We start from the raw sequence: 12,881 nt of genomic DNA, 5'->3' as shown, positions 1-12,881 counted from the left end.
CGATGCTAGATCACAAATAGGAATTTAGGAACCTGCGTGGAAACCAGTATTTCACAAATGTTACAAAAATAATTCTTTGCATTTAGTTATGTGTATTTAATGGGATTTCTGGTTTGTTTTATTGATAGGCTTGGTGATGATACATTTGTGCATGTGTATTGGGTGGGGTGCATGGGATGTCTTCCGATACAATTTTTTGATTCACTTCTCCTATTCAATACTAATATAGCAAGCACACCATGATCAATTGCTAATTTAATGCACGTTAACGTCAGACTATGATCATACATGATTGCTGTTTTCACTATTTAAACTCAAAATCAAGCTGAACTCACAGACAATAAATGTACAGTATGTGAAATTGTTTATTTCAAATGTGGAATTTCTCAACTCTAAACTAAAAGTACTCATTTGTTTAATCTATCTGTGTTAGTACATTCCAGTAAAATCTATTTCTAAACAAACACTATTATGACTAAAAAAAGAGGAAGCAAGACAACAAATTAATTGTTCAAAAATTTACAGTATAGGCCAAAAGTTTGGACACACCTTCTCATTCAATGCGTTTCCTTTTTATTTTCATGACTATTTACATTGTAGATTCTCATCAAGTCATCAAAACTATGAATGAACACATATGGAATTATGTACTTAACAAAAAAGTGTGAAATAACTGAAAACATGTCTTATATTTTAGATTCTTCAAAGTAGCCACCCTTTGCTTTTTTATTAATAAGGGAACAAATTCCACAAATTAACCCTGACAAGGCACACCTGTGAAGTGAAAACCATTTCAGGTGACTACCTCATGAAGCTCATTGAGAGAACACCAAGGGTTTGCAGAGTTATCAAAAAAAGCAAAGGGTGGCTACTTTGAAGAATCTAAAATATAAGACATGTTTTCAGTTATTTCACACTTTTTTGTTAAGTACATAATTCCATATGTGTTCATTCATAGTTTTGATGCCTTCAGTGAGAATCTACAATGTAAATAGTCATGAAAATAAAAAAACACATTGAAGGAGAAGGTGTGTCCAAACTTTTGGCCTGTACTGTAGATGACATCAGAATCTACATGCTGGTGCTGACCTGTTAACAATAACCTTTGACTTTTGAAAAAAAAGGGGTTCATAGTGTTGTTGGTGAAATCACATCCAAATGGACTACTCAAAAACCTCTGCATGCTATCACTTCTTTTTTATGGTTCTATAGGGAAATGTACAACTAGTGACACAGAAGTATATGGGATTGAGGCCTATTGGAATAGGTCACACTCAAACTATTTACACTTTATATACATGTATATAGTTTTTATTCTGCTTAAGTGGAATCATTTTCAGTTGTTAGTTTTAGACAATGTTCTTATCCATACAAACTAAACTGGCCAAGGCAGTAGAAAATAAAAAGAAAAGTGCTGAACGTCATCACTATTCTCTTGCAGAGTTTGAATGTTTAGGTGTCACAGTTACATTCCATCTGAGACATTTTAGTCCAACAGAAGACAGAAAAAATACATAGAATCCAAATGAGCATTGACAATGACGCCGTTTATTCCTAATTTACATTCAGTCTCATGGATCTGTAACTGTGTTTTTCAGATGCTGGACCAACTGTGTTGGATCGTCAGCCATGAAATCAGATGAGCAGTTTTGTTCTTTTCAGGTCTTTTTGCGGTCTGGGCTTGCTGTCAAATGACTATCCAGGAAGCCCTTACCCCAAAAAGCATCTGCAAGGGACCCTTACATCAAGGAAGGTTTTCATGGAATTCCCTCTTGACACTTGACCTCAATTTTTATATTTTTTGAATTCAATGTTTTTCAATTTGCTCATCAATCAAGTTTGAGAGAATACAATTGGGAAATTTGACTTTGCCAACACAAAAGGTGTGTGTGTGTGTGTGTGTGTGTGTGTGTGTGTGTGTGTGTGTGTGTGTGTGTGTGTGTGTGTGTGTGTGTGTGTGTGTGTGTGTGTGTGTGTGTGTGTGGTTTAAGACATACCTGCCGTTAACTGATTAAGCTTTTATCTGAGATGTAAATTATTGCCTGATTTAGTTTGCTTTCACTTAAACACGCAGGTTCATGTTTCCTGAGCATCAGAATTGAAACCCATTACTCCAATTCTCAATGTGTCTGAAGCACCACATAGTTCCTCCAGAGGGTGGCAGCATTGCTCAATTCTATTGACGCTGAGGAAATCTGACTTGAATCCACACACGACAAATCCATGGACAGACAAGCAGTTAAGATGATGACCATGATCTTGATGGTAGTCTCCTTGTGTGTTGCATATATAATGCCATAAGCTAGTAATTTTATTTATTCATGATTACAATCTTTAATGTAACACAGGTGTAACATTTGTTTTCTACATTTTGTTTGGCTGTTCAAGTGTGTCATACATTTTAAAAAATCTGGAGGCACACATTTTGTCCATAAAGTGAATGAGAAGTTGTTGTCTCTGCTAGTATTTAGCAGCCTACACAGCATTGCATTGGTGAAGAATGTGAATTATGAGCTCCTGTGAACACGTCTCGACTCAATAAAAAAATGTCCGCACACATTTGTCATTTCCTATCTGTTACTAATTTCAGCGACAATCAACATTTCCTGTGCCAAGAAGTTCTTTGGAAAACAGCATAAAAGCACAATCAGGTGCAAGCCAATTGATTCAACATTTCTGCAGAGCAGTGATGCGATTTTGCTTCCAGTTAAACACACGCAAACACATTATTAAACCATTCTTCATCCATTGACTCCAAAACTATCCCACAAAGCTTGAAGAAAGAAAATCCAGCTTTCTGTTTTCTGGTTTGAAATAACTTGTATCTCTTGTTCTGGTGTTGTTTGATCCACTTACTTTGTCTCGCAAACAACGAAAGCAGAACCAATCACTTTCTAATGCCCTCATTTTTGCGGAAACGTGGTTTCTTTATCCAAATGATGATGCTAACCCCCCCAAACATTCCAATCAAACAAACGCTCAATGGTGTTTTAAGCCCCCAATGTCTCTTTCCAGGCAGCGGTGCAACCGTTGACTTCAAGGCACCTAACCCTAACCCTAACCATAACCATAACCGTTGCAGCGCTGCCTGGAAGGAGACGTTGGGGGCTTAAAACACCGATAAACCAAACAAACACCAGTGTGAGTCTATGATGACGAAGAACTAAGTCCATGATTGAATTGTAATGCTTTGTTTAAAGTCATATCCCTTGTGCATCGGCTTGATTCTCTATCAGGACTCATTTGAAGTAGTTCATCCATTGGCCTTCAGGAAAGAAAAATGGCATTTTACCTAAAAAAACTATCAACTACTGATCGTGTGCAACTTGTTTCTCCTTTGAAGAGAGCAAGATCTTAGTATTTTGGTCAAGACTTGGTAATGGAACAACTGGTCGAGGATCCCAAAGACCTCAAGATCAGCGGCATCCAAATATATATAGTCAGATTAGGAAAGGGATTGTGTGTGCCATTGCAGGAGATCATTTAGGCTCTGGGGGTTTTGTTGGAAATTTCAGAAACAGTGTTTTCTTTTGCAGACACAACAGATCTCTTTGAAGGTATTATGCCCTACATTTTGGCTTAATACATCAAACATCTGGAACTAATGTTTCCTGAGATTGCTGTCGGTGTTAATTGGAGACAAGATGAGAACCCCCACGCTGATAATGTGTGGCAACTTGTCCTGCAGCTTCGACAGATGGTGGAGTTCATTCGTGCACCTGCCATTTCTTCTGGACTGATCGCCTGCTAAAAGGTAAAGTTGGACAACTTGTAACAAAATGTATTTCCTGAGCCTTCTCTGAGGCCAAAGCACCATTGCATCACTCATTGCCCAGAGTTAACAGTCCAGTTTGGGCCACTTATTTGTCTGCTTACACTTAGGAGCAAACAATCAGAGAAGCTGTTGCCCACCTTAACGGTCAGTCAAACATCCACTCAGTTTCACATATTTGGCTAAACCATTCTTGCATTCTGTCCACTGGGCTTCATAGCCTTTTTGGGGTACCAACAAATATCAAAGTTACATTGTGTTAGTCACGAAAACCTTGGAAAAAAATCAGACTTCTATCCATTTTTATTATTATGACATCACACTTTAAATACATATTTGGCTGATCTGAATATTAGTGATATTACATAAGGCTAACCATTTATGTTACTTTCTATTACTTTACTATCACTCCACAAATGCCATCCTCCTCTTCCTCCGCTGTCACCTTGGACATCATGAGCACACCAAGCTTTTCTCCACCTATAGCAATTACTACTTAATAGTATTTTGTAAGGGTCTTGTATTGGATTGCCGTTGAGTATAGAGGTTTCTTTTTTTCAGGTTTTCTCAGTGTACATTGTTCATTGCTCTGTCCCCACTCCCTCTTGTCAACCTGAAAAATCCCTCATAGACACTAAAAGATAGTTTGAAGTAAAAAGCTTGAAGATGAAAATGGCATGTAAAAACCACTAGTGTAATGTGTTTTATAAATGTTTGTTTCAGGAGACACCCTGACTAGAGGGTGCTGCATGGTGACCATTAAAGGTGAAGTTGTGTGTGAGGGCACCCAGCCCACCTTCCTGTCTGGCCTTGCTATCATTTTTGCATTATATAAAAATATGTTTAAAAATAAAGCTGCCAGTAATCAACTGTTAAATCAAGTATAAATATTCAATCAGGAGAGACTTTGTTGCAGATATGCAAAGATTTATTGTACGAATGCATGATATGACATGTACAGTCTTTGGAGATTAGACTCCATCATTATGAAATGATATCTATTTAGGGGGTTAGAAAGCCAGAAGCTGATCCCCCGATGGAGTCTAGACACTGATGGTGGTGTGAGGAACCCAAAGACCCGAAACGAGGAGCCGACGGCAGTCTTGCCGGAGGAGGAACCAGGAGCCGTGCATGATGAAGACCGGAGGAGCAAGGGGAGGAGGAGGGTTGTGCTCTTAGCCTGAAATGACAACTGAGGGGGAGAGAGAGACAGGTTTAAAACAGGGATGTCATGCTGTGATTGGCTCATGAAATTCAAGGCCACTTCTGATTGGTTAAAATAAAAGTGAACGCCTCTAACTACCTTGTATGATAATAATATTTTGTGTGAAATAAACATACTGTATGTCTCATTAAAATCAGAACATACTTCCTTCCTGTTTAATTATTTTTATGACACTATAACACCGAGGTCTGACATAAAATGAGTCTTATAATACGGTGTGCTCTGACTCCATTTAGAAGAGTCAATATTTATTACTGTGTGATGCAGTAATCATGAACAAATCCTAAAATACCTGATAATCACTTTTTTATATCTTTATTTATTGAGGGAAGGTACACTGAGAGGAACCCTCTCTTTTGCAGGGACAAGCGCTGCACTTTCACTTTCCCCACCCAGATTTTATCCTGTCGGTCTGGGGATTGAACCGATGACCTCCCGGTCACTTCTCTAACATATAGGCCACCAGTGCCCATTTATCGTCCAAATACAACCAAACCAAAATGATACTGCAAGTCTAATTGTGCTTTACCACATCTCAACACATCTTGGCAGTTGTGCTGGGGACACAAATGTTCTGGGTATTCTTTTATCAATCTATCTATCAGATAATACATTTGAAATAATAAAGGACTGATTATTTTTTTTACTGGAGGGCCATTAAAGAGGGCTGGCTGGATGGATGAATGGTCTGGGAATGGAGCGTACTGCATACAAACTATTAACTACACACTAATCCCATCCAGAGCAAAGGCTTTTCAAACATGAGCTTTTAGTACTGCAGGATTCAAAAACTCTTTGTGATTGCAGCCTTCCCTCTCCGGTACTTTCTTTGTGTGTTGCAAGTGTTGCAAAGGAAAATTAGAAGCATCATTTGGATAACCCACCTCTTTTATTCTGGGTAATTCTCAATCAGTGTTCGAAGGAGTCCCCGCATAGTAAAGTGCTACAACAGCACCATCAAAATCACATACTGTAAAAAAAAGTGTGTTTCAAAGTATTCGGCAAGAAAGAGCTAACATCACTTAGGTTCCTTTTACCTAGGTGTTTTGTGTATTGTATTGTCATGTGATCATCCAGCAACATGTTTAAGTTAAGTTCTCTGTATTTACAGTCCTGCAAAAGGTCCTCCAAAAGTGTCTACATAAGGGTTTTGATATCAGATGTTTACTTTCATTATGAGTCAGCTTGTTTGCCTGCCAGGGACTTAGTGTTTGTATGTTTTTGCACAAGCTTATTTCCCGGATTGCATTGACAGAACTTCCAGAACAACAATCTCTTAACACATTGTGTTATATTCTTTATACAATGGAAATGTGAATTATCTCTCAGCCTTTATTAATTATTATTGCAGAGATGGGGTTTGGCCTGGGTCCGTGGGACTGTTTCTGGGTGATGAGTCTGAGGGAAGAACAGGAGACAAGGGTAAGGAGAATGCAGAAGACAAAAGGTAGGTCCTGTTCCCCATCTCTGCAATAAGAATTAATAAAGGTTGGTTTAAAGTACTTCTTCCTTCCATTTATGTATTAATGCTCATGGGTAGCCTAAAAAGGTTCCATTCAGACCTTGACTTCAAGTCTTTTACTGTAAGATGTCAACAAGATCCAACAAGACATTTTCACCTGGCTATACCCAATGTTTAGATCTGTTGTGGTATTTATGCAAATTAGCACATACGTAATTAGATTATGCACTGTTTGCCCACGTTAACAAACAATTTAAAAAGTATATAGTAAATAGACTTGTAATAAATTTGTTGTTTGTCTTGATGTAAGTAATCAACTCAGTAATTTTCATGGTGATATCTAAAGGTTAGAATTGTTACCCTATTCACGTGAGAAAAATAATGAATATGCGTATGAATAGGCTATATTTGGGACTTTTTCGAAACTTTCCCCTAATGGGATTCTTCGGGGCTTTTCTTTCCTTACTCAGGACATATTGAGGATGCAAAATCAGTTGAGTTTGCTTCTGTTGCAATTTGGACTAAAAGAAAGCGAGAGGACTTATTTACAGTAAGTCTGTTTCAGTGTCTTGGCTAAAACTTTTACACTGCGGGGATCTGACTGGCTGGAAAAGGGATTACTGTAAGCGTGTTACAGATGTATTATTCAACATCCCCCGAAATGTTGGGAAAGGGAATCAGTGAACCCTAAAAATATCTTGGACCTTGCATAACATGTCACTTGTTATAGTCTTCATGAATTCACTCAGGTGTTGTTTTTTTTCAGTTTTACTTGCTTAATCCTTTGTAATAGGTACCTTGTGTTCGTATGTGTTGCCTATGGAATGTAAAACTGGTCAGTGTTGCTAAAATGTTATAAGATATTGCTCGCTGTGACTTGACTTTTACAGATGTCTGACTCATTCTAAAGCTATGAAGCGATAAAAAGCTGATTCAGGTTTTTTTAGACCAGTTTTATGGTGTTAGCGTCACTCAAGTGTCTGGGGGTGAAAACAACACATCGTCCTGAATGGCAGCACATGAAGGATCACTAAATCTGAATTCCTGTCATTCCTGTGACTCATCCAGGCAGATCCTGCTGAGTGGGATTCCTGGTTTTCGTGCTGCATCTGGACAAGTAATCTGATACTGTGTAAAGCCCATTGCAATGGTTCAGCCAGTGCTACTAAGGGAGCAGCTCAGTAACATTTCGTTAACCTTCAGGTCTGTAAATTGCTCCAAGTCATTCACTGTTAAAGTAATGACAACCATTCTCCTAACCTTACATGCAGTTTTTATGTGTGTGCGTTAAGAGTTTATAGTTTGATAAAAGAGGGGCACACACCTCTTCTGAGGATGTGACTCATACGCTCCCATAAGTCATGTGACACAAAGTGCTCATGAATTATTAACGAAGCCTTGCAGCGTCCTTCTGTCATTCTCCCGGAGGTGACTTCTTGTCCTGCCGGCGCTGATTGATCCTCCATGATCCCAGAGTCAAGGGGCATCCACACATAACCCACAAAGATGTTTGCTGCAGTTGTGGTTTTGAATGTAGCCACAAATGTGCAAATGTGTATCTTCACTGTTTGGAACTAATTAGAGCATGCTCAGAACCGTGGGCTAAATTAACAGATTATAGATAGTCATAACTGTGTCAAGAGTGACTATCCACATTTTGTTAAAATGTTTCCTGTATATGGACACGTCACATATCAGCAGGCAAAGTTCTAGTATAAAAATAGTTTTAGCGACAGGCAGCTATTATTCACCCCAGATGTCAGGAATATGTTTTTGCGCCCAATGAAACCTGCTTTGTTGCTGGTAAGAGAGCTGCGTAAACCCCTCTGGGACAGCTCAGAAGAAACTTATTTGGAAAAAAATATGTGGAAACTATCTATCCAATTATATCATTCACCTCATTCCTTCATGTTTTTCTTCATGAATAATACACTATTCCTGTTGAAAATACAAGTGGGATACGGTCACCCACTTTACTTTCCTTCCCAGAAATATGTCCTTTAGTGTGTCTTTTTCCCAAAAAAATTTCAGATCCTATCACAGTTCTGTTTGTTCTGCTAAACGTGTGGCAATGACTATGTGTTAATAGTTTTATGAGACCTCTCAGTGTGTGTGTGTGTGTGTGTGTGTGTGTGTGTGTGTGTGTGTGTGTGTGTGTGTGTGTGTGTGTGTGTGTGTGTGTGTGTGTGTGTGACCTGCATGAGGCATTTAACAGTTTGCAGGATTTACTGTAAGTTACCTTGAGGGAAAACGAAAAGCGCCATTATGGTTTTGTTCCCTGTGGAAGCAGGCCTCCCCCATCCTTTTCCATGGAGAAACAACAGCGATCCGCATTCAAAAATATCCACTCTGTTCGAAAAATAAATAGATTTTAAAACAATTTTCCCAAGAAGAGCATTGAATATGAGCACATTTAGCAGAAAGAAATTAAATGTGTGCTTCAAAAGTCTATAAAGACAGGAGACCTACATTAGACTACTACTTTGTGTTGTGAAAAGGGGAAACTGATCATTAGTAGGGTACCCACATTAGGTTAGTTATCAAAATGTATTAGCAAGTATTCATCACAATAATTTGATGGAAATCTATCACCTACAAAGACGTTTGGAGAAAATGTAACTGCTGTCTGGCCGATGTTCAGAACATCAGGCTCCTGACCTGCCAACCTGAACTGGAAAAGATCATGCAGGATGTTTAACTTGTGTTGAAAATGCAAATTCTCACACAAACATCAACTTATGTCCATTCTGTATGTAAGATGCAGCGTTACAGCTAAACTGTAAAAACATTGGAATAATGTGATGTAGATGACTCAGATGCTGTATGTGTGGCTGGAAGTCACCAAAAATGTATTGATTATTTCAACTTTTGAAAGCATCTATTTTTTTCCTCTATTTGAAACCCAGTGATACAGTCCTATTGATTATACAAGTCTATACAATAAATTACTGATTGAACAAACTAAAATGAAAATTAAGACCGTACAATGATATAAAAAATGATGAATTACAAAGTACAATTAAAAAGATTTGAAGACATGAAAGAAATGCTTATGCGTTCAGATTCAGTAACAAAACACAAGATATAAGGACATAAAGACCTGATCAGGCCAGTAATCTCCATCAATGAGAAGCATCTGATTTATATAATCCAATAATAATAATGAGATCAGTCAGGAGAAGAGCTGTGTCATACTCTTCCAAATAACTGCTGTTGTGTTTTTATTGTTTCGGTTTTTTATTTCCTGCTACTGTACATGGGTGCTTAGACACACTGTGTGATGGAACATCCTAAATAAATACTTACGTAACTGGCGGCATTAGGCAATGTTTAGAGAGCGCAGTGACGATAAGTGAGTGTCAGCGTAGGATGTAACATATGGCATATTAATCAGTCTAGCGGCAAACGTCTTTGCAGTCACAACATTAGAAACATAGTTGTAATAACTATCTGTAAACAGGGGCGATTTTAGCCCTTTTTTAGGGGTGCTGAAGCACTCCTTAACTTGATCCTGGCACCCCTAAAAAAGAATTGCTAAAAATCAAACTAGGGGCTGAGCTAGGGGGTTCTGCTCTGGGACATGCACAGTTAGCACAGTAGAATAACGTTTGAACAAAATTGCGTTAAAAGGGTGCCAGGAACCCCTAAAGCTCTGATCCTAGAATCGCCCCTGTCTGTAAAAGAGATATCAGTATTTTAAAGTTTACACAGGAACATGAGGGTGTTGTGTTGTGCACATCCTAATTTTGATAAGATAGTTTGTGTAAATGTTTGCCCGGTGATTCAAATATGTCAGGTAGTCACCAAAAACATATTCAAACTTGTCACCAGCTCCTGCAGTTCCACAAGGGGAGGCAGCGGTCAGGGTGTAAGTGTGGGGGTGGATGAGGGGGGCATGGGGGTTTGGAGAGAGGTGAGTAAGAGATGAGTCAACAGCCCTCCACTATAAGATGTCCTGATGGAGCCCAACTGTGGCATACACACAGACATCCAGCTAAGGTAAGGTCAACTCTCTTCTCCATCTCGTTCTCCCATCTCCTTTACTCTTGGGCTTCAACTATTCCATCTTTTGGCTGTGCTCACAGTCACACTTGGGCTTTCACCATTTAGCAGTGCATCACTTTGTTTAACAGCTTTTTGGAGTATGTTTGAATGCTGGATTCATTTCTAAAAACATGCATATTTGTAAAAGTGTGACAGTTGAGGAGACATTCTCGTTGCTTATAGATTGTCTGTCTCGCAGCTGAGCTTTTTATGGACTTAGCCTTCTGTCTATTCTTCACAGAGGATGTAGCAGAGGTTTGGAAAACAGGGAGTTGAGAATAACAGTGTTGGCCAAAGTCAGTGATCTTTGTATCTGTTACACAGTCAGGATTTCCCAGGTGTCTCTTTCACAAATATTTGCTGCCATAATCAAACATATTGAGTAAATGACTGGATGGAAGCATGTGTGTGTTATGTATACAATGACCATTGGTGGAAGAAGTATTGAGATCCTTTACTTAAAAGTACTAATACCACACTTTACAAGTAAAAGTCCTGCATTGAAAGTGTTACTTAAGTAAAAGTATGTAAGTATCATCAGGAAAATTTACTTAAAGTATTAAAAATAAAAGTACTCAATGCAGAAAAATCCTCACAAACGATCCAAACAGTTCTGTCAACAACTAAGAGTTTAATCGGCTAATCATTTCAGCTGGACTTGTAGGCCTGTATATTGTTGGGTAGTTTAATTTATAATAAACATTGTATTTTATAAACCACGTGTTTTGTGTGCAAAAAATCTTAATTTGTAAAGTAACTAGTAACTAAAGCTGTCAGATGCATGTGGTTGAGTAAAGACTACAATATTTCTCTCTGAAATGTAGCGGAGTAGAAGTAGAAAGTGGCATGAAAAGTAAAGTACCTCAAATACAGTACTTAAGTAAATCTACTGAAGTTACATTCCACCACTAACAATGATGCTGTCTTGATGAGATGACACAATGGTGAAACAGCAAGTGAAAGATAAACACTAAAAGGAAGAATAACCTGCATCCTCTTTTCTCCTAGGAATACCAGTGCTATTCTGAGTTTGGTAAACCCAGAGAAATACTACAATTATGGAATACACTTTGGCCCTGCTGTTTTCTCTGCTGCACGTTTTGAGTGTGGGTACAGCTGCTCCTCTGCCAGCGGAAGTAGTGAAGATGAGATCAAAAGTGAAATGGATGGCCGAGCAGCTGGTGGTTAGGCTGAATAAAGATTTCCAGGTAATCTTTATGGTTCTGTTTGTGGTGACACTGAATCTGAAAGTGTTTACAAAAGTGGGTGTGTTTTTGACTGAATCCCGTTCACTCTCTCTTGCTGCAGGTCCCTACTGGTCTGACACTGCGTCAACCTTCTGATGATCTGGATGGACTTTCCTCAATAGTGACAGTCTTGGAGGGTTACAACAGCCTGATCTCTGACACCAACGACTGGATCCCTCAGGTCAAGTCTGATATCTCTTCACTTACGGGTTACCTCGATGAGTGGAGGCAAGGGCACTGCAGCGAGCTGCGGCCGAAGCCTTCGGTGCCGGGGCCGCTCCAAGAGCTACAGAGTCAAAAGTTAAAGTATATTCACACCGTGAGCATCGAGGCTCTCATGAGAGTGAAGGAGTTTCTCCATATGCTATTGAAAAATCTGGATCATCTTGAGACTTGCTGAAAGACTGACATTAGGACCAATATTTGCAAGTTGCTGGCAAGATTTGCCACGTCTGCATCAGTGATGTCTGACTTCGCACCTGGCAAAGTTGAACTTTTGCAATGTTTTGAAGGAAATGTATTCTTGAACACACACTTATTTATATACGTATTAATTTATAGACTATTTAGAAAATATGTATTTTGTAACATTGTCTTCTCATCAGGATGTTTGAAGCAAAAGTGTAGTTTCCTCAGGATTGTTTCTATGCAAAGTGTTCTACGCTTTGCACACAAAGATAAATCATAGGTTTGCATTGTGACACCACTGTTGCATCAACAAACAGCTCTTAGTGAAAACTATGGACCCAATTCATAATTCAGTCATGAAGCTGAATCAGCTGGCTGGTTGCAGCCAGAGGAAACGTCACGATGAGCAGTGAGGTCATGCCTGGAAAATCCTGAAAACCAGGTTGAAACTTGCCTAAAAAAAACAAAAAAAAAAGGTTGAAACCTGCCAAGAAAAACAGGTGCAGTTGTATGACAGGAAGGACAAAGAGCAACTTTCATTTCAGTGCAATCTCTTCCGCTCTTCCAAAATGGTTATTTATATCTGTAGATGATATTTTGTAGATATTTTTGTACAGTGTTTTTTTACTACTGTATTTAAACTAAATAAATATTTAACAAAAATATGAATTGTGATATATAGTTTGTCAGTGTTGTACAGTAAGTGAAAGATGAGAAGGATCT

The 12,881-nt window shown here is 38.7% G+C and overlaps 1 protein-coding gene and 1 long non-coding RNA gene across 3 annotated transcripts; both read left to right on the top strand.

The window, feature by feature from the left end:
* Positions 1 to 1,492: 1,492 nt before the first annotated feature.
* Positions 1,493 to 2,559, top strand: LOC120564348. Its single transcript, XR_005640087.1, has 2 exons — positions 1,493 to 1,883; positions 2,075 to 2,559. It is a non-coding gene; the product is annotated as an uncharacterized LOC120564348 (long non-coding RNA).
* Positions 2,560 to 10,377: 7,818 nt separating this feature from the next.
* On the top strand, positions 10,378 to 12,826 carry LOC120564497 (leptin-like). Of its 2 annotated transcripts, XM_039809530.1 has the most exons (3): positions 10,378 to 10,458; positions 11,512 to 11,711; positions 11,812 to 12,150. In XM_039809530.1, the coding sequence occupies exons 2-3, from the start codon at positions 11,562 to 11,564 to the stop codon at positions 12,148 to 12,150; spliced, it is 489 nt and encodes a 162-aa protein (XP_039665464.1). In that variant the 5' UTR covers positions 10,378 to 10,458; positions 11,512 to 11,561. The 2 variants fall into 2 exon arrangements, with proteins under 2 accessions (XP_039665464.1, XP_039665465.1); XM_039809531.1 differs by lacking the exon at positions 10,378 to 10,458 and having other exon boundaries at positions 11,562 to 11,711; positions 11,812 to 12,826.
* The last annotated feature ends 55 nt before the right edge of the window (positions 12,827 to 12,881 follow it).

The sequence above is a fragment of the Perca fluviatilis genome, chromosome 8 (genome assembly GCF_010015445.1).
Source record: "Perca fluviatilis chromosome 8, GENO_Pfluv_1.0, whole genome shotgun sequence".
NCBI lineage: Eukaryota > Metazoa > Chordata > Actinopteri > Perciformes > Percidae > Perca > Perca fluviatilis.
The sequence above is the reverse complement of the archived record's forward strand: the minus strand, read 5'-3'. Positions and strand labels throughout refer to the sequence as shown.

What these genes read in the sequence shown, in the direction of transcription:
- LOC120564497 (XM_039809531.1), top strand. Translation starts at nt 11,562, where the DNA reads ATGGAATACACTTTGGCCCTGCTGTTTTCTCTGCTGCACGTTTTGAGT. An exon ending in GGCTGAATAAAGATTTCCAG is followed by an intron (nt 11,712 to 11,811) that starts GTAATCTTTATG and finishes CTCTTGCTGCAG; the next exon opens with GTCCCTACTGGTCTGACACT.